The 21721-nt window shown below is 35.8% G+C and overlaps 1 protein-coding gene across 2 annotated transcripts in view; it reads right to left on the reverse strand.

The window, feature by feature from the left end:
- Positions 1-557: 557 nt before the first annotated feature.
- LOC127871942 (inactive hydroxysteroid dehydrogenase-like protein 1) overlaps positions 558-21721 on the reverse strand; it is a 29540-nt gene continuing 8376 nt past the window's right edge. For both annotated transcript variants that reach the window (XM_052415244.1, XM_052415242.1), the window contains exons 3-9: positions 17681-17791; positions 14785-14843; positions 13442-13486; positions 12127-12161; positions 7345-7426; positions 6100-6327; positions 558-5168 (exon numbers count right to left, since the gene is read on the reverse strand). In XM_052415244.1, the coding sequence (XP_052271204.1) occupies positions 5001-5168; positions 6100-6327; positions 7345-7426; positions 12127-12161; positions 13442-13486; positions 14785-14843; positions 17681-17791 (728 nt within the window). In that variant the 3' untranslated portion in view covers positions 558-5000. The remainder of the gene's footprint in view (positions 5169-6099; positions 6328-7344; positions 7427-12126; positions 12162-13441; positions 13487-14784; positions 14844-17680; positions 17792-21721) is intronic.

Genomic DNA, 21721 nt, shown 5'->3' on the forward strand with positions numbered 1-21721 from the left:
ATAATGATTGGGCAAAAATTGTGACTACTAGAGTGTTCACAAGGTTTCTCTATAGCCATATAAGGACTACTGCCCCGCCCTCTGGCGGCCATGTTTTTCAAAGGACCGAAACCATTTTTTGAACTCAATCAACAGATCACTTAGACAAACATTTTGACAAAGTTACATGAAGATTTGGCATCAAATGTGACTTCTACAATGTTCACAAGTTGTTGTTTTTTTACCTAGTGACCTAGTTTTGACCCTGCATGACCCACTTTCGAACGCGGTCGAGATATCATTAGGACAAATGTTCTGACCAAGTTTCATGAAGATCGGACAATAAAGGAGGCCTCAAGAGTGTTCACAAGGCAAAAGTTGACGACAGACGACGGACAAAAGGCGACGTTGTGCTCAGGTGAGCTAAAAACTATGACACAGAGTTCATGTGACTGGCGAATTGCAATGCATACAACATTGATGTTTGCTAAAGCTTTATTGAGACATGAGTTCTTTAGTTAGCGTCAATAGAAAGTATTCTTTATAAACGCCATAGAACATATAAAACAACAAGCATGTCAATTTCATATTAACCTGTCCTAAATTTAACGATGGACTGTGATGCATAAAAAACAAAACAAAAAAATCTGCCAAAGAGCAATTAATGAAATCACCAATCCCCGATGTTTGATACAAACTAATCCCGCCAATTAAATATCACTTGACATAAAACATTTAAACATGTTTTGCTGAAGATCCCTTTGCATGTGTTACCTCTTCTACCACTTTACAGATCTACACATGATAGGATCACAGATCTACACATGATAGGATCACAGATCTACACATGATAGGATCACAGATCTACACATGATAGGATCACAGATCTACACATGATAGGATCACAGATCTACACATGATAGGATCACAGATCTACACATGATAGGATCACAGATCTACACATGATAGGATCACTGCACCAAAACGATTTGTTAAGCATGAATCCTTTCTTGTATGATTATTCCTTTACAAAAAGCAAAAAGCGAAGATATACACAAACATGAATTCCAGGTTTTCAAAACAATTTATTCACAAGAACTTACGAAAGAACAATATATATATATATATATATATATATATAACATTTGATTCATCTGTCATTTTACATAACTATTAAAACTTGTACTTCCCCAATGCATCATATAATATATTAATCTTTTAAAAGTCACGTATACAATGTACAATATGCATAAAGGAGAAAACAATAAATCAATCACAGGTTTTACATTTTCTTACAACAAATTCTAAATTACAGCTTCAAGCAACAGGCAAATCTCAGTAAGAATGATTACAATTATTTCCAATAATTAACTTTAACAGTATTCATTAAATAATAAGCAGTTTAATTTCATTTGGAAAACTCTAAATCCAGCAACTAACAAGAGGGCCTGAAAGGCTCAAAGTCGCTCACCTGAGATTCAAAGGAACTGACCTGTTCTGTGCGGCCCAAGATGTCATTAGAACAATATGTTCTTACCAACTTTCATGACTAGTGAACACCCTGGCAGCCACGTTTTTCAACAGACCAGAACCATTTTCGTACACATCCAAGATATCATTTAAGCAAATATTCTGACAAAGTTTCATGAAGATTCATAAGTCCAGATAAGGAAAAATGCCCCACCCACTGGTGGCCATGTTTTTCAAGCAACTGGAACCACTTTCGAACTTGTCCAAAATTTCATTGGGACAAAACTTCTGACAAAGTTTCATGATAATCATACAATGAATATGGCTTCTAGAGTGTTAACAAGTTTTAACTATAGCTATATAAGGAAAAATGCCACGCCCCCTTGGCGGCCATGTTTTTTACCACCAACTGGAACCATTTTTGTACACATCCAAGATATCATTGGAACATAACATCTGACCAATTTTCATGATGATTGGACAATAAATGTGGCCTCTAGAGTGTTAACAAGGTTTTACTAAAGCATGATATATAGCCATATTAGGAAAAATGCCACGCCCCCTGGCAGCCATGTTTTTCAACCAATCAGCATCATTTTTGAACTCGTCCAAGATATTATTGGGGTGAATCTTCTGACCAAGTTTCATGAAGATCGGACAATAAATGTGGCCTCTAGAGTGTTAACAAGATTTTACTATAGCCATATAAGGAAAAATGCCCCGCCCCCTGGCAGCCATGTTTTTCAAGCAACCGAAACCATTTTCGAACTAGATTTTCGAAATAAATGTGGCCTCTAGAGTGTTAACAAGGTTTAACTTAAGCCATATAAGGAAAAATGCCCCACCCCCTGGCAGCCATGTTTTTCAACCAATCAGCATCATTTTTGAACTCATCCAAGATATTATTGGTGTGAATCTTCTGACCAAGTTTCATGAAGATCGGACAATAAATGTGGCCTCTAGAGTGTTAACAAGATTTTACTATAGCCATATAAGGAAAAATGCCCCGCCCCCTGGCAGCCATGTTTTTCAAGCAAACATAACCATTTTCGAACTCATCCAAGATATAATTGAGACCAATCTTCTGACCAAATTTCATGAAGATTAGACAATAAATGTGGCCTCTAGAGTGTTCACAAGGTTTTACTATAGCCATATTAGAAAAATGCCCCGCCCCTTGGCAGCCATGTTTTTCAAGCAAACGTAACCATTTTCGAACAAATCCCAAATATCATTGAGACCAATCTTACAACCAAATTTCATTAAGATTGGACGATAAATGTGGCCTCTAGAGTGTTAACAAGGTTTTACTATAGCCATATAAGGAAAACTGCCCCGCCCCCTGGCGGCCATGTTTTTTCACCGATCTGGACCATTTTCGATCTCGTCCGATATATCAATGAAACCAATGTTTTGACCAAGTTTCATGATGATTGGGCAAAAATTGTGACTTCTAGAGTGTTCACAAGGTTTCTCTTTAGCCATATAAGGATTACTGCCCCGCCCCCTGGCGGCCATGTTTTTCAACGGACCGGAACCATTTTGGAACTCAACCAACATATCATTTAGACAAACATTTTGACAAAGTTACATGAAAATTGAGCATCAAATGTGACTTCTACAGTGTTCACAAGGTTTTTCTTTTTTTTGACCTAGTGACCTAGTTTTTGACCCAGCATGACCCAGTTTCGAACTCAGTTGAGGTATCAATGGGACAAATGTTCTGACCAAATTTCATGAAGATCAGACAATAAATGTGGCCTCTAGAGTGTTCACAAGGCAAAATGTTGACGACGGACAAAAAGCGATCACAAAAAGCTCACCATGAGCACGTTGTGCTCACGTGAGCTAAAAAGAGAGTTCTAACTACTGAGTGACAATACGTTAGTTTCCATACATGGGACACACAAAAAAGCATCTTCAAATAAAAAAAAAAACAAAAAAATAAACTGTTTTACATTATATAAACAACACAATGCCTTATTGCTTATACATTTCAAGCTACTTTACCATTACAAAGGTAAGACTTCAAAGAACATATTATGCATACATTTTACACATCTGACCAGGATATTCAACCCACTCAATTCAATTAAAATAACATGACTAGTTCAAATCAACAAAATGTTTGTACAATATTTCGTAAAATAAAGCTAAACAATTAACAATCATTGTTCCTTATGGCAATTTCCGAAATTTCAATGCCAGACGTGGTCTGTTAGAATAGATGTTTGTAGATATAAAATGCTTGTTTTTATTATTGTTTTGCATATTTAATTCCATTTTAATTTCTCGCAACGATATCTATTTATACGACACATGAACACTAACATGGAACCATTTTAGTGTTTGTGTGTTGTATGAATAGATATATTAATTGTGTCACAAATAAATAAAAACAGAGACGTAGATAACATCAGGGGTGTCAATTGGCCTAAATCTTAAATCCTGAAAATCACCCTAGAATTTGGGGGACAGAGTCAAAAGAGTTTTAATTATTAATTAAATTATCTTTCCTTTGTAAACAAAATTCCAAAGGTCAATAATTTGTGTTGAAGATGACATTTTGTGACAAGAATGCTTAAAATAACCAAAACAGTCCTCTGTTTTATATCATTATCAAAAATTTTCCTTGTGGGCTTAAATCCTGAATTCAGGAATAATCCTGAAAATTGACACCTCTGTAACATGTTATCTACGTCTCTGATAAAAACTAGCATTTTGTATCTACAAAAATTTATGTAATCATAACACATCTAGCGTTGAAATTGTGGATATTACTATAAGGAACACTGATTGTTTAGGTATTCAATTTGGTAAAGGATGTTAAATGTAGATAATTCTTACAGTAACAAGTTTTTCTCCTTAGATTTTCAATATTATTGATTTTATATTAGAAAACACATTCAAATTCTTACAAAGTGTGTAAACACATAACAAATCTACATAAATTTGATATTGTCAAGTGTTGATTAAGCACTAAAATAGTTGCGACCATAATCAGAGAACACCACTATGAACATGATGTCTGCAGATTTCTGATATTATAGTGTATAAAAGCACTCTTCATTGTAATCAAACAACCCAATCGTTTGACTACGGGAAAAGTCACTCACAGATACACACAATTCTGACCGAATAAGTCACAAATGGTAATTCCATTCAAATCATAATTGTGTTTAAGTTCATTTATTTTTAAAAGTCTTGAAATAAGTCAGCGGTACCTTACAACGAATTAGTGTGTTTTTCCTAACCTCTAGAACATTAGAAGATACATCTGAAATTGGACCATGCCAACCCAGACAGAAGATTACTGCGGCTTCATATCATCAAAATGTCATCATGGTAAATCTAATACTCAGACCAGCTGATTCAAGGTCCAGTAGTGAAATGAAGTGTTTCTGACATCATTCTTATCTAGTGAATATAATAGCATTACCAGTTATCAGACCATCCAACCATAGGTAATGGAGAGGCCCTGCAGAGTATCTTATTTTAAAGTAAATCAAAGCACTGTATAGTATCTTATAATCACACAATCAGACTCCATATCATGGCTTGGTCTGCAGTAATTCTTCAAAGTTGTCCATGCTGTCAGCTGACTTGACCCTGGGCTTCCTGAGGTCTAGACGTTCCAATGCCTGCCTCTGTAGGGCCTGGTTTAGGCGATAGGCACCCCACATCCACAGCCATTCAGGTATGGACTCGAACAACCACATCTGCATTGAAAGAAGAATAGCTTTGAATTCAAAAAAATCAAACAATTCATCATTTTAACTATTCATCACTTATAATTATCATAGTATGAACATGTTAAAACTTCAACAGAATTTTAGTCTGATGGCAAAAAAATTTAGGATTAATTTACTTAAGTAACATAAATGTTAAAATTAAAACACTGATACCAGGTAAGAAATAAGTATGCTTAAACCCTGTTAATGCTTGGTAAACATGCTGTTTGTTTTATTAATTTCTAGAATGCCCTTATATCAGTGTATAATTGTCTCGATAGTGTTTTCAGAAAGTCTGAGCGGTTTATTAACTGTACATCAAAATGACTAAAGAGTGTTTATTGGCTGTTAAACATCAACATTGTGAACAGTATTCAAATCTGCATTCTTTATTGATAAATTGTTATACCAAGCTTAACTTATCAATATAAATGTACTTTAACTTGTACATCTTATGTAGGAATAATGAATATGAAGCAAGTAACACATGATTAAAACAAAACAAAACCATAATATATCTCATAGTGTCACAATAAAATTAAATGAGTTACCCGGTATTCATAAGATGGTAATTTCATTCTTTCATTTTTTTTTATTCAATGATTTTTTTTTTCAAATCCATTTTGCCTACCTCTTTCCCACTCAGATGCAAAGTGAAAATGGCTCAGAAGCAAAGTGAAAAAAGCTATGTGCAAACAGCATAAAACAAGAACAGTCTGCGAGAAACTATCGGTCCGTTCAGGTTTTATGCATTTGGATGCTTATCAGTATCAATGGGTTGGAAATGAAGCCTTTAAAACTTAAGTAAGTAAGAAAGGTATTCAATTAAATTTAACTTTCTCAGGGACTACAAATGCGTCAAAAACGTATCAACCTGGTTAAGGGTTAAAAAATAAACATGTGCATGTTTCAAACCAACCTGTAACGTGTGTGGCCAATAGCCAGTTGTACGTCCACTGTGACCAAGGGTTGCCACAGCATGGCTTGCAAAGTTTTCAGCAGAAGGCACGAGAAAACTGTGACTCGTGAGAGTCTTACTGTATCTTGTCATCTTTGTATTAACGTAGAATGGCCGCAAGGACTGAATTGTTATACCTTTGTTTTTGTACTCGTATCTCAGGCCTTGAGCAAAATAATCTAGAAAACTCTGAAAATATTAAATACATGTAGTGAACATTGAACAAAAATAAGACTTAACTATGACATTTGTTAAAGTGAACTTATTTGAAATGTGTAATGTAAATTATATATTGTTTTCATTTTTAATAGTTTACAACTAATTTGGTAAATATTTAAGTGCTAAGAATTCACAATATAATTCATTTCAGCGATAGACCTTGAACTTCCACCACTCAAATGTGCAGCTTCATGAGAACGCCGCTTTGAATTATTTATTTTTTTGACCTTTGACCTTGAAGGATGAACTTGACCTTGAACGTCCACCACTCAAAATGTGCAGCTTCATGAGATACACATGCATGCCAAATATCAAGTTGCTATCTTCAATATTGAAAAAGTTATGGCCAATGTTAAAGTTTTCGGACGGACAGACACCATATATTTGACATTTGACCTTGAAGGATGACCTTGACCTTCACCTTTCACCACTTAAAATGTTCAGCATTATGAGATACACATGCATGCCAAATATCAAGTTGCTATCTTCAATAGTGAAAAAGTTATGGCCAATGTTAAAGTTTTTGGACGGACTGACAGATGCCATATATTAGACATTTGACCTTAAAGGATGACCTTGACCTTAACCTTTCACCACTCAAAATGTTCAGCTCCAGGAGATACACATGCATGCCAAATATCAAGTTGCTATCTTAAATAGTGAAAATGTTATGGCTAATGTAAAAGTTTTCGGACGGACTGACAGGCCCCATATATTAGACATATGACCTTGAAGGATGACCTTGACCTTCACCTTTCACCACCCAAACTGTGCAGCTCCATGAAATGCACATGCATGCCAAATATCAAGTTGCTATGTTAAATATTGAAAAAGTTATGGCCAACGTTAAAGTTTTTTCCGGATGGACGGACAGACTGACATACACACATACTGACACACTGACGGACAGTCTGCTAAATGCCACCCTACCAGAGGCATAAAAAATGCAACACCAACATCATATTTGGAACCACGAGGAATGTCTACCTTAGTTCCAGCATAAACTGTCATCATAGGTGTGATCTGTGTACAAGCCCCTGAAGACACTATCACAATGGCTCCCTTACCCCTGAAATCACATACAGGAAGCTATAAATCATCTTAAAACATTCAAAGGGACCTAAACAAAACCGACACTTTACTAACAAAACTATTGTATCTGGAAAACACTCAAATAAGAAAAATATTTTGGTTTGCTTGAAAAAAATAGAACATCCTTTTTGAATGTATTATAATTAATTATGTTTAGAAATTGCCATTCTGTGAAAATGTTCCTTTAAAAACAAAAGTAAATAAGCACATTTGTTGACTTGATATCATCCGCCAAATAAACTTTGTGTACGGATCTGTGCAAATTTTTGATACACAGTATAATCATTAAGTGTAGATTGATAATTATAAGGTAATAATTAATTGTAAGGTAATTGTTTTTATGAATTGCAATTTTCTTTGTTGATATCTGCACACCCATGAAGTTTCATGTTTAAATCTTGTTGTCTACATTGTATCAGTGAGGTAAAGCCTTAAAAGTTATGTCATACAAAAACAACAAAATGCAATTACTCTTAACAAAGAAACGAAAGTGCTTGGATCTTGTGCATGGCACTTTTTCATATTGATTTCTTCTTATCCATGAAATTTCATGTTGAAATGTTGTATCATATCTAAGATATAGCCCTGAACAAAACTAACAAAGTTCTATACCTAGATAATAAGAACTAGATGTATTTAATACAAAACGCCTATGTGTCTAGTTGCAATAATACATCTCCCAGCTATTGACCCACCGGGGTTTTTGAACCTATATGACCAAGTTTCAAATTCAACCAACCTTTCATTGGGAACATTTTTCAGGCAAAGTTTCACTAACACTTGTAAATATATGTTGCCTCCAAAATGTTTAATTTATTAATTAAATTAGACCTAATGACCTAGTTTTTTACTGTACATTACCTAGTTTTTGACTAAGTTTGAAATAGGTTTAAAAGTTTGGCCCAAAAAATATGGCCCTAAGTTAGTAAAATGTTAACAACTTTATATTAACTCGGACTTAGGGGCCTACTGTTTGACTCCATGTTACTATAAATTAAGTTCCCCAAGATAGCACTGGGTAAAATGTTCTTATGAAGTTACTTGAAGCTTGAGCAATAAATTGCCTCTAGAGTGATAGCAAGTTGTATCCTTATTTTCCCTTATTATTAAGTATTACCAACTTGACCAACTTTTGAACTCTGCTGAGATATAATTGTGAAGCATTTCTGACCAAAGTTGCATGTAGATTGGAGTATGAATGCACTGTGAGTAAGTTCAGAAGAGTTTTCTACTAGAAATGGCGCGGCAGAGGCCTACGCGTATCCCCACACCGCATGTTTGACCCATGGGCGCCCCAGGGTTGGTAAAGGGGCCATGCATAGTTGAGATTGACCATATTGTCATACATGTAAGAGATGTTCAGTATCAATTTGAAGTAAATGGGTGTAGAAGAGTAGAAATGAAGAAGTTAATGTAAAATAACCTAAAAAAATGAGTGAAAATCTCTGACCCAGCCCAAACCCCAGCCCCCATAACTTTTGACCCAAGGGTCAGATCAAAATTCAAAATAGTGCACTGTGGCACATACGGTATGCTCATAGCTACCATGTGTGTAATTTCAAGGTTCTAGTACTAATAGTGTGTAGGAGGAGATAGTGGCCAGAACGAAACGGACAGACAGCCGAGATAACCACATAATAGTTTTCAAAATCTAAACGGGGACCCTAAGTTCAAAGTCAAGGTCACAGTGGTAAAAATTTCATGCACATGGGAAGGTCTTGTCCATACACATGCATACCAAATATGAAAGCAATATCTGAAGTGAAACAGCAGGTATGAGCCTTTTTCGAATCGCGGTCGCACATTTTGAAACCTGAACGCTGACCTCAAGTTCAAGGTCACAGGGGTAAAATTTTGTATGCGCATGGAAAGGTGTTGTCCAGATACACACCCATACCAAATATGAAAGCAATGTCTGAAGGGACACAGAAGTTATGAGCCTTTTTTGAATCGCGGTCGCAGATTTTGAAACCTGAAAACTGGCCCTAAGTTCAAGGTCAAGGTCACAGGGGTAAAAAATTGTGTGCGCATGGAAAGGTGTTGTCCAGATACACATGGATATTAAATATGAAAGCAATATCTGAAGGGACAAAGTAGTAATGAGCCTTTTTTGAATCGCGGTCGCAGATTTTTAAAACCTGAAAACTGACCCCAAGTTCAAGGTCATAGGGGTAAAAAATTGTGTGAGCATGGATAGCTGTTGTCTAGATACACATGCATACCAAATATGAAAGCAATATCTGAAGGGACACAGTAGTAATGAGCCTTTTTCGAATCGCTGTCGCATATTTGGAAACCTGAAAACTGACCCCTAAGTTCAAGGTCACAGGGGTCAAACATTTTATGTGCATGGAAAGGTGTTGTCCAGATAAACATGCATATCAAATAAAAAGCAATATCTGAAGTGACACAGTAGTTATGAGCCTTTTTCGAATCGCGATTGCAGATTTAAAAACCTGGAAACTGGCCCCAAGTTCAAGGTAACAGGGATAAAAAAAAAATTGCGCATGGAAAGGTGTTGTCCAGATTAACATGCATACCAAATATGAAAGCAATATTTGAAGGGACACAGTAGTTATGAACCTTTTTCGAATAGCGGTCGCAGATTTCAAAACTTGAAAACTGACCCCAAGTTAAAGGTCAAGGTCATAGGGGTAAACAAGAGGGCCATGATGGCCCTGAATCGCTCACCTGACTAACCAAATACAATCCCAACCCTGATTTTACCAAGATAAACATTCTGACCAAATCTCATAAAGATTAGATGAAAACTGTGACCTCTATTGTCTACACAAGGTTTTTCTATTATTTGACCTGGTGACCTAGTTTTTGACCCCAGGTGACCCAAATACAATCCCAACGCAGATTTCATCAAGATAAACATTCTGACCAAATTTCATAAAGATTGGATGAAAACTGTGACCTCTATTGTCTATACAAGGTTTTTCTATTATTTGACCTAGTGACCTAGTTTTTGACCTAGTGACCAAGTTTTTGACCCCAGAACCCCAAATACAATCCCAACCCAGATTTTAACAAGATAAACATTCTGACCAAAATTCATTAAGATTGGATGAAAACTGTGACCTCTACTGTCTTCACAAACAAATTGTTGACGTTTTTTCTATTATTTGAGCTAGTGACCTAGTTTTTGACCTCAGATGACCCAAATACAATCCCAACCCAGATTTCATCAAGATGAACATTCTGACCAAATTTCAAAAAGATTAGATGAAAACTGCGACCTCTATTGTCTACACAGGGTTTTTCTATTATTTGACCTAGTGACCTAGTTTTTGACCCCAGATGACCCAAATACAATCCCAACCCAGATTTTATCAAGATAAACATTCTGACCTAATTTCATAAAGATTGGATGAAAACTGTGACCTCTACTGTCTACACAAACAAATTGTTGACGGAAGCACGCACGCACACACACACGCACGCACGCACAACGGACGCCGGACATCACACGGTCAAATAAGCTCACCATGTCACGTTGTGACAGGTGAGCTAAAAATTTAGTGCGCATGGATAGGTGTTGTCTAGATACACATGCATACCAAATATGAAAGCAATATCTGAAGGGACACAGTAGTTATGAGCCTTTTTTGAAATGCGGTCGCAGATTTCGAAACCTTAAAACTGACCCCAAGTTCAAGGTCAAGTCACAGGGGTAAAAAATGGTATGTGTGCATGGATAGGTGTTGTCTAGATACACATGCATACCAAATGTGAAAGCAATATCTGAAAGGACACAGTGAGCCTTTTTCGAATCGCGGTCGCAGAAAAATCTCTGACCCGGCCCCACCCCAACTCCCATAACTTTTGAACCAGGGGTCTGATCAAAATTCCAAATTGTGCAGGGTCGCACATATGCTCATAGCTACCATGTCTGTAAGTTTCAAGGTTCTAGTGCTTATAGTGTAAGAGGAGATAGTGGCCAGGAGGGACAGACAGACGGACAGACCCAGGAGATAACCACAATATCCCCATGCTTTTCAAAAAGCGTGGGGATAATAATTAGATATATTGACCTAGGTTTTGACCCCATATGACCTAGTTTCAATCTCAGCAAAGATATAATGAAGACTAATTTTCTGACAATGTTTCATGAACATTTGTCAAATGTCTTGTTGTTTTTTTAATCGACTAAGTGATCAATGTTTTTACCTGTGTCATGACACAGCTTGTAGAACAGCAAACATATAATTAGGACAAATGTTCATACCAAGTTTGATGAAGATCTGACGATAAATGCAGCCTCTAGACATTTTAAAGACACATATTAACTAATAATGACATATGAGGAACATTAGGTGATTACAAAATCTCACCATGCATAACGTAAATGAACGTTTTTGTGTATTTAAATACATTAATATGTATCCCTCGTTCCTGATTTATTATTTCATAGTCTTAGAAGGAAAATCGATAGACAAAATCTGATATCATAAGTACATGTACATGTATGCTAACAAGAGTATTAGTGGTTAGATTAAACTTTATTTGCCATTAGAATCCATCAGTTAAGTACAACAACTGAAAAGAACATAGGGAGAGATGGAGTATAATCATGAATATTTACCACAACCATACTCTTTTGATTTGCTTTTTGTTTATCACCCAAAAAGATATTTTGTATAACCCAAATACTAGTAAAGCGTAACTCACCTTTCAACCATCTGTGGCAGAATCATATGTGTCATCTACAGAAGTAAAAAAACAGAGAGAATACTAGAACAACTGTATTCTGAACTCAAAATTTCTTAAAGAGATAGGCATCCAAATTTCAGTGTCCAAAGAATAACCTACTGAGAAATTGAATGCATTACAACTTAAATGAATCACTCAAAGGTCCTTATCTAACAAACAAGTACACCTTTCACTTGATTAACGGGTATATTTAAAACAAGACTATTGCTAAGCAATATATGTCTTCTACTGGCTGCATCATTAACAGATTTTTATGTATATATTTGTTGCCATGCCATAGCAACCAGAATTTTTGACGTAGGAACAAAATGAAATGTCCATATTGCCATCTATTCATGTTTCAAGTTTCATGAAAAAATATGAAGAAAATTTAAAGTTATCGCAGGATCCAGAAAAGTGTGACAGACAGACTGACTGACTGACAGACAGAGCGCAAACCATAAGTCCCCTATGGTTTCACCGGTAGGGGACAAACAGCACTTACTAAGATAAGTTATACTACCTGCCAATAACTTTCCATGCTCATGACTTAAAGCCGCACAACTTATTTGGCATAGTTAATTTATGTATAAATAAGAAACATATTTTATCTACATGTATGCCAATTAGAATATATCTGGTTGTTACAAGGTAGAAATCCTTCTTTTCTGCGCTTTAAAACTTAAAAATAATCGCGTTTGTCAAAATGGACTTATACGTCTACGAATCCTACTTTCGGTTTTAAAAGTGGCACCTTTTGAAAAATAATCAATTACTTGCTAACTAGGCTATAGATTTAATGTTATCTATGCTGATTAGAATATATCTGGTGGTTACAAGGTAGAAATCAGTCTTTTTTGCGCTTTAAAACTTAAAAATTATCGTGTTTGTAAAAACAGACGTATACACATAGAAATCCTACTTTCTGTTGAAGAGCGGTACCGTTTAAAAAATCATAAATTACTTGGTACTAGGCTAAAGATTTAATGTTAACTGCTGATTAGAATATATCTGGTGGTTACAAGGTAGAAATCCGTCTTTTTTGTGTTTTAAAACTTATAAATAATCGCGTTTGTCAAATGGACTTATACTAATAGAAATCCTACTTTTGGTTTAAAAGCGGTAAAATTACTTGCTCACTAGGCTATAGATTTAATGACAATTTTGAACTCTTTCAAATTGCATCTAAAGTATATGTATTGATTAACATGTATTTCATTTCAAGGTCAGAGGCAAAGTGTGTGGCTTTAAATTCATGACTGGCAACATTAAACTATAGAGAATTTCAACTCACCATTGTCGCTGCTGCCACATTAATATTCACAATTTGCCAAAGTCGCTGAAAACATATGAAAGAAAGTTCATATATTGTCTTTGTAAGAACAAAGTTTAACCACACTGCAAACTGGTTTTGAACAGACTCTCTATGTTTTTAATTTTATATTGGTATTCAAACTAGGTACATGCTCATCTGCAACATGTTGAGAACATTGTTAATAATTCTTGTAATTATTAAACAAACTGCACATATTTGGCGCTTGACCTAAAGAGTGACCATGACTTTTGCTCAATTGGGTCAAGGAATTTGTATGTGTGTGACTTATCTTCTGCATATGGTTAACATTTTTAGTCAATAACATGTAGTATATAACATAAGATTTTAAATTGCATGATAAATTATGAAGGGACAGAGAAGACAAACAGTACTTTGCCAAAAATGCTCATCTGACCTGTAAGTAACTGTTTCAACTAACCTTTTACAACTAGTAGTTACCTTGACCTTGGAACTAAGGCAACAGCTGTTTCATGCCACAGGCCAACTTCGCATGCCTAACATGTGTGGTATTTTATAAATGCATGATGAATGCTTAAATTTAACCTTTGACCTTTAAATGTGACCATGACCATTGACTAACCTCTCCAGATGATGAACTTTTGTGGCAAATTTTTAAATAACATGCCGAATTATGAAAAAAAAGTCTGGAAAAGCTGTTTTATGACCGAATTTAAACTTTCACCTGACAGTGAAACATTGATTTTAATTGAGTCATTTTATAGTTTTTTAAGTGCTTAAGAATGAAATTGACCGCAAAGTGATGCCCTTTACCTTTGAGGTAACAGAACTGGCGTAACACACAACAGGCCATCTTCACAAAGGTGTTCTTTTCAAGCAGTGTTTTCAAAATATTGCCTTATAAATGACAAAGCAAACATATTGAAAAGCTGCTTCGTATCAAACTCTGACCTAACACCTCTAAGTGTGACCTTTACCTTTTTTGCAGATGAGGGAGTAGACAAAACAGCCTTATTTTATATCCATGCACGTATCCATATCTCTTTCTGGTTATTGGTACATATGGTAAGTCATTCTAATCTTATTCTATAAATATGATGTCCATCATGATACAAATGTAACTATTCAGGAGGCTCTGATCATAGAGCATGTTCAAGATCTATGTACACACACCGTCACCATGTATAGGATAGAGCATGTTCAAGATCTATGTACAAACACCAAGTATAGGTTCAAATAAAAACAAAATACGCCTGATGTACATAAATTACCCAGACTATATGAACAGTATAATGTATACCATTGTGCAAAATTAACAAAGCTAAGTCAATAACAGACCTTACCTCTTCTGGAACATCAAGGAACAGTTGTGGAAAATCATACATGACACCAACATTGTTTACTGAAACACACATCCACCAGACAATATTTTACAACATTCTAAAATAGTGATAAATACATGGTGCAATCTTTGTTGAGAAGAACTGCAAACAAAACATATAATACAAGGGCTGTTTGTAAAACATGCATGCCCCACGTATGGGCTGTCAGTTGTAGTGGCAGCCATTGTGTGAATACGTTTTTTGTCACTTTGACCTTGACCTTTGACCAAGTGACCTAAAAGTCAATAGGGGTCATCTGCCCGTCATGATCAATGTACATATTAAGTTTCATGATCCTAGCCTAATTATTCTTGAGTTATCCTCAGGAAACCACCTTGACCTTTGACCTAGTGAGTCATCTGCCTGTCATGATTAATGTACCTATGATGTTTCATGATCCTAGGCGTAAGCATTCTTGAGTTATCATCCGGAAACCATTTTACTATTTTGAGTCTCTGTGACCTTGACCTTTGACCTAGTGACCTGAACATCAATAGGGGTCATCTGCCAGTCATGATCAATGTACCTACATGTATGAAGTTTCATGATCCTAGGTGTAAGCATTCTTGAGTTATCATCTGGAAACCATTTTACTATTTCAAGTCACTGTGACCTTGACCTTTGACCTAGTGACCTGAAAATCAATAGGGTCATCTGCCAGTTATGATCAATGTACCTATGAAGTTTCATGATCCTAGGCCTAAGCATTCTTGAGTTATCATCCAGAAACCATTTTACTATTTCAACTCACTGTGACCTTGACCTTTGACCTAGTGACCTGAAAATCAATACGGGTCATCTGCCAGTCATGATCAATGTACCTATGAAGTTTCATGATCCTAGGCCTAAGCGTTCTTGACTTATCATCCGGAAACAATCTGGTAGACGGACAGAAGGACCGACCGACATTGCAAAACAATATACCCCCTCTTCTTTGAAGGGGGGCATAATAAATAATTTCAAAATGCAAAGGTTTCCAACTAAAAAAGCCTAAACAACAGTCACACCACGCTAAGTACATTTTCCAGCTCAGAAAATATTTTAAAGGGGCCTTTTCAGAGATTTTGGCATGCATTGAAGATTTCATTAAATGCTTTATATTGATAAATTTAAACATTGGACCTAAAAATCTCCACTAACAAGACTATTGCCAAGCAATATATGTCCCCTACTGGCTCCACCATTGTCAGAAATATATATATATATATTTCTAATATTTGTTGCCATAGCAACCAGAATTTTTGACGTAGGAACACATGAAATGACGTGCATAATGCCCTTATTGCCATCTATCCATGTTTCAAATTTCATGAAACAAGGGCTGTTTGTAAAACATGCATGACCCCCATATGGACTGTCAGTTGTAGTGGCAGCCATTGTGTGAATACGTTTTTTGTCACTGTGACCTTGACCTTTGACCTAGTGACCTGACAATCAATAAGGGTCATCTGCCAGTCATGATCAATGTTCCTATGAAGTTTCATGATCCTAGGCGTAAGCATTCTTGAGTTATCATCCGGAAACCATTTTACTGTTTTGAGTCACTGTGACCTTGACCTTTGACCTGAAAATCAATTGGGGTCATCTGCCAGTCATGATCAATGTTCCTATGCAGTTTCATGATCCTAGGCGTAAGCATTCTTGAGTAATCAACCGGAAACCATGTTACTGTTTCGAGTCACTGTGACCTTGACCTTTGACTTAATGACCTGAAAATCAATAGGGGTCATCTGCCAGTCATGATCAATGTACCAATGAAGTTTCATGATCCTAGGCTTAAGCATTCTTGAGTTATCATACGGAAACCATTTTACTATTTCAAGTCACTGTGACCTTGACCATTGACCTAGTGACCTGAAAATCAATAGGGGTCATCTGCCGTTCATGATCAATGTACATGTACCTATGAAGTTTCATGATCCTAGGCCTAAGCATTCTTGAAGTATCATCCGGAAACCATTTTACTATTTCGAGTCACTGTGACCTTGACCTTTGACCTAGTGACCTGAAAATCAATGGGGGTCATCTGCCAGTCATGATCAATGTACCTATGAAGTTTCATGATCCTAGGCCTAAGCGTTCTTGAGTTATCATCCGGAAACCATTTGGTGGACAGACCAACATGAGTAAAACAATAAACACACTCTTCTTCGAAGGGGGCATAAAAATATTAAGAACTTTTAAAGTTATTACAGGATCAAGAAAAGTGTGACAGACTCACAGACTGACGGACACACAGAGTGCAAACCATAAGTCCTCTCCGGTGAAACCGGTAGGGGACAAAAAACCAACAAGAAAACAATAAAAAAAAGTTACCCTCAACTGGGCTCGAACCACTGACCCCTTAAGTCCTGGAGTAAAGTCTTCCACTTATACCACTTGGCCATCCGTGCTCATACTTTGTAGGAATGCATATTTTTACTTTATATAAGCAATCCCCTTAGTTTCACAAAATATAACGACAACAACAGAACTTTCAAAATTATTCAATCTTTTTGCGTTGCAACGCTTTATAATTTTCAGGTTTTCAAATCGTCAAAAGATGCATATCATGGATATTAAGAGCATGGTAAATGTTCAGTATTACTATTTCCTCACAAATATCATAACTAAAACAAAAAATTTGCGAATCTGAAACAACTTTTTTAAGTTTGTCAATTGACCAAAACGTTAAAAGGCCCCTTTAAGGTTGTTAACTGTAGAGTTAACACTATTAATCTTGTTCAAAGCTATAAGAATCTCTGAATTTGTTATGCTTCAATAAAATATTAGGGCATTAAATTAAGTTCCATACATATTGTATGCAAGCCTTTAAAATAAGATCACATCTGGACACATAAACCAAAGAATTACTTACCTAAAACTCCAATCTCCTTGTCTTTTATTTTGTCCCAGATCACATTATAAGTATCCTTGCCAACAGAGAAATCCACAGCTACACACTGTGTTTTAACATGGAATTCCTCCTCTGTAACAACAAACTCTTACAGATCCAATGGCTGTATTTGAATAAAAAGTTTGCTAAAGAATGGACAACTTGAAGATTTGAACAAAGCAAGTGAGTCTGGAATAACACATCAAACTAAGAAATTGTTCACAAAAAAGATAAACATTTCATGTAATTTATGTATGTTTAATTAGGGGAAATTATTCACTAAGGTAATTAACAATAGGCTTAGCAATTGGGCTAAAAACTACTATGTCTTCATAGAGGCTAAGGCAGGATTCAGTCAAAATATCGGAACTGTTGATAATATTGATGACCTAATTTCATGATGATTAGGCAAAACAAACAAGCTTTTTTACTATATACATGTAAAAATATGGTAAAAGACCCCCCCCCTGGCGGCCATGTTTTTTTTTAACCGAACCAAAACAATTTCGAACTCAACCGTCGTTTCCGGAAAACAAATGTTCTGACCAAATTTCATGAAGATTGGGCTAAAAATGTGTCTTCTAGACAGTTCACATGTTTTCACTATATACATATAAAGAAAACTGCCCCACCCCCTGGCGGCCATATTTGTCCACGGACCATTACCAATTTCAAACTTGTCCAAGATATCTATAAAATCGATGTTAAGACAAAATATCAAGATGATTAGTGACCTGAAAATCAATAGGGTTCATCTGCCAGTCATGATCAATGTACCAATGAAATTTCACGATCCTAGGCCTAAGCATTCATTAGTTATCATCCAGACACCATTTAACTGTTTTGAGTCACTGTGACATTGACCTTTGACTTATTGACCTGAAAATATTTAGGGGTCATCTGACAGTCATGATCAATGTACCTATGAAGTTTCATGATCCTAGGCCAAAGGATTCTTGAGTTATCATCCAGAAACCATTAAACTGTTTCGAGTCACTGTGACCTTCACCTTTGACCTAGTGACCTGAAATTATTTAGGGGTCATCTGACAGTCATGATCAATGTACCTATGAAGTTTCATGATCCTAGGCCTAAGGGTTCTTGAGTTACCATCCTGAAACCATTTTACTGTTTCAAGTCACTGTGACCTTCACCTTTGACCTAAAGACCTGAAAATCGAGAAAAGTCATCTGCTGGTCATGATCAATGAACATATGAAGTTTCATGATCCTAGGCCTTATTGTTCTTGATTTATCATCTGCAAACCATTTGGTGGACAGACCGACCAACGGTCCGACTGGCATGTGCAAAACAATATACCCCGTCTCCTTTGAAGGGGATATAACAATTTTTTATCACCACTTTTAAAATTTGTCACATTTGGCCCTTATTATGACAGGCAGCAAGATCCCTTTATTATGATATGATATTCTGTGATGATTATTAGGGACTCTTTTGAATGGTTTATTCTGTAGATCAACAAGAGCACCGCCTTGCGGTTGCAGACCGCTCATCTATTTTCTTTTTAAAGGTGAAGGGACTCTCAATTTAAATCACAAAGGAGGGAAAGGTGGAGTGAACAGGGGTGTATAGTGTGGGGGTGTGGACATTTATTACATTAACTTCCAAAAATGCGAAAAAAAATGCGAAAAAAAAATGCAAAAAAAAATTGTGGGGGGGGGGGGGGGCGAGGATTCTTGGGTGCGATGGTTTGGACGGTATTTCAAAAATAAAATAATAAAAATATATATATTTGTGTTTTTTTAACCCTTTCAAAACAAAAAATTGGGGGGGGGGGATGGGGGGGGGGGGGGGGGGGGGTTATACTAGTGTGAGGGTGTGGTGGTCATTTGTGAGATGATCTTAAAAGAAAAAAATTGAAAACAAATAGGGGGGGGTGGGTGGGGGGGGGATGGGGAGGGGATTCTTGTGTGCGATGGTCGGACCGTATTTAAAAAATAAAATAATAAAAATAAATATTTGTGTTTTTTAACTGTTTCAAAAAAAAAATTGGGGGGGGGGGGGGCTGGGGTGGGGGGGGGGGAGAGTGTGAGGGTGTGGTGGTCATTTGTGAGTTGATCATAACAACAATAAAAAAAATTAGGGGGAGGGGGATTCGGGGGGGGGGGGGGGGCACGGGGAATAGTTTGAGTGGAGTCTATTTTGGTATGTCAGGTAAGAGTAGTTTTGTCAAAGTATCAATCAAATCTTATCATATATAAAGAAGTCATGGCAATTTTAGCCAAATTTAATAATTTTACCTTGAGAGTCAAGGTCATTCAAAGGTCAAGGTAAAATTCAACTTGCCAGGTACAGTAACTTCATGATAGCATGAAAGTATTTGAAGTTTGAAAGCAATAGCCTTGATACTATAGAAGTAAAGTGGATCAAAACACAAAATTTAACCATATATTCAAAGTTACTAAGTCAAAAAAGGGCCATAATTCCGTAAAAATGACAACCAGAGTTATGCAACTTGTCCTTTTACTGTACCCTTATGATAGTTTGCGAGTGTTCCAAGTATGAAAGCAATATCTATGATACTTTAGGGGTAAAGTGGACCAAAACACAAAACTTAATCAAATTTTTAATTTTCTAAGTATAAAGAGCCCATAATTCCGTCCAAATGCCAGTCAGAGTTAGATAACTTTGCCTGCACAGTCCCCTTATGATAGTTAATAAGTGTTGCAAGTATGAAAGCAATAGCTTTGATACTGTAGGAATAAAGTGGACCTAAACACAAAACTTAACCAAATTTTCAATTTTCTAAGTATAAAAAGGACACATAATTCTGTCAAAATGCCAGTCAGAAATACATAACTTTGCCTGCACAGTCCCCTTATGATAGTTAGTAAGTGCTGCAAGTATGAAAGCAATAGCTTTAATACTTAAGGAATAAAATGGACCTAAAAACAAAACTTAACCAAAATTTTCAATTTTCTAAGTATAAAAAGGGCACATAATTCTGTCAAAATGCACTCCAGAGTTATCTAACTTTGCCTTCCCAGTCCCCTTATGATAGTAAGTAAGTGTACCAAGTTTGAAAGCAATAGCATTGATACTTTCTGAGAAAAGTGGACCTAAACGCAAAACTTAACCAGACACCGATGCCAAGGTGATGACTATAGCTCATGAGCTAAAAATGAAATTCAGAATGTACTGCATCATGTAAGAATATAGTATAATACCTTTTTAAATAAGATGAAACATTGTCAAAATGACGTCCAATCGAATATTACAAAGTGTCATAAATAAAATGATAATAGATTCGTGCAAGTCACCAATAATTAATTGCATTATTATCAAAGTAATGCAAATCCAATAATATCTAGACAAGAAGTTATTATATTTATTTTCTTTCTGCTTGACCAAAAAAATTAATACTTGCATTCTAAACTATATGCCAAAACATTTAACGCATAAACAAAGAAAGGTGATAAAATAATACATTGCCTGACGATTCAAATTGCAGTTGTTACAATATACAGATACCTAAATAAAATATCATTATGTGACTGAAACAACACAGATATATGTACCTAAATAACACATCATTATGCGACTGAAACAACACAGCTACCTAAATAACATATCATTATATAATACTGAAACAACATTCAACCAATTTAAGCAAAGACCTCTAGAAAATGTTAAATAGAACTATCAAAAGCATTTTTTTAATACAAGTAGAGTGAAACCTCGCTATGAAGACCACCTGTGGGACTTTTGAAAAGTGGTCTTAATAGGGAGGTGGTCTTAATTCTGAGTTTTCATGAATTTGATGGACAGATAATACAAAAACATTGATATTCAATGAATTTTAATATTTTTGCATCAAATATAACAGTAATTTATTTATGCAGTGTGCAAAGATAATATGTCCCGCTTTTCAAACATGAAGTGAAAAAAACATGTACATGTACTTTTCATCATGACACCGTCCTTATATGACCTTAAGGTTTACTTAAAGAATTCTGCTGTTCTTTTTAGAATAGCTTGAATCTACAAAGGAAAAATAAAAAC

Source organism: Dreissena polymorpha, chromosome 1 (assembly GCF_020536995.1).
Source record: "Dreissena polymorpha isolate Duluth1 chromosome 1, UMN_Dpol_1.0, whole genome shotgun sequence".
NCBI lineage: Eukaryota > Metazoa > Mollusca > Bivalvia > Myida > Dreissenidae > Dreissena > Dreissena polymorpha.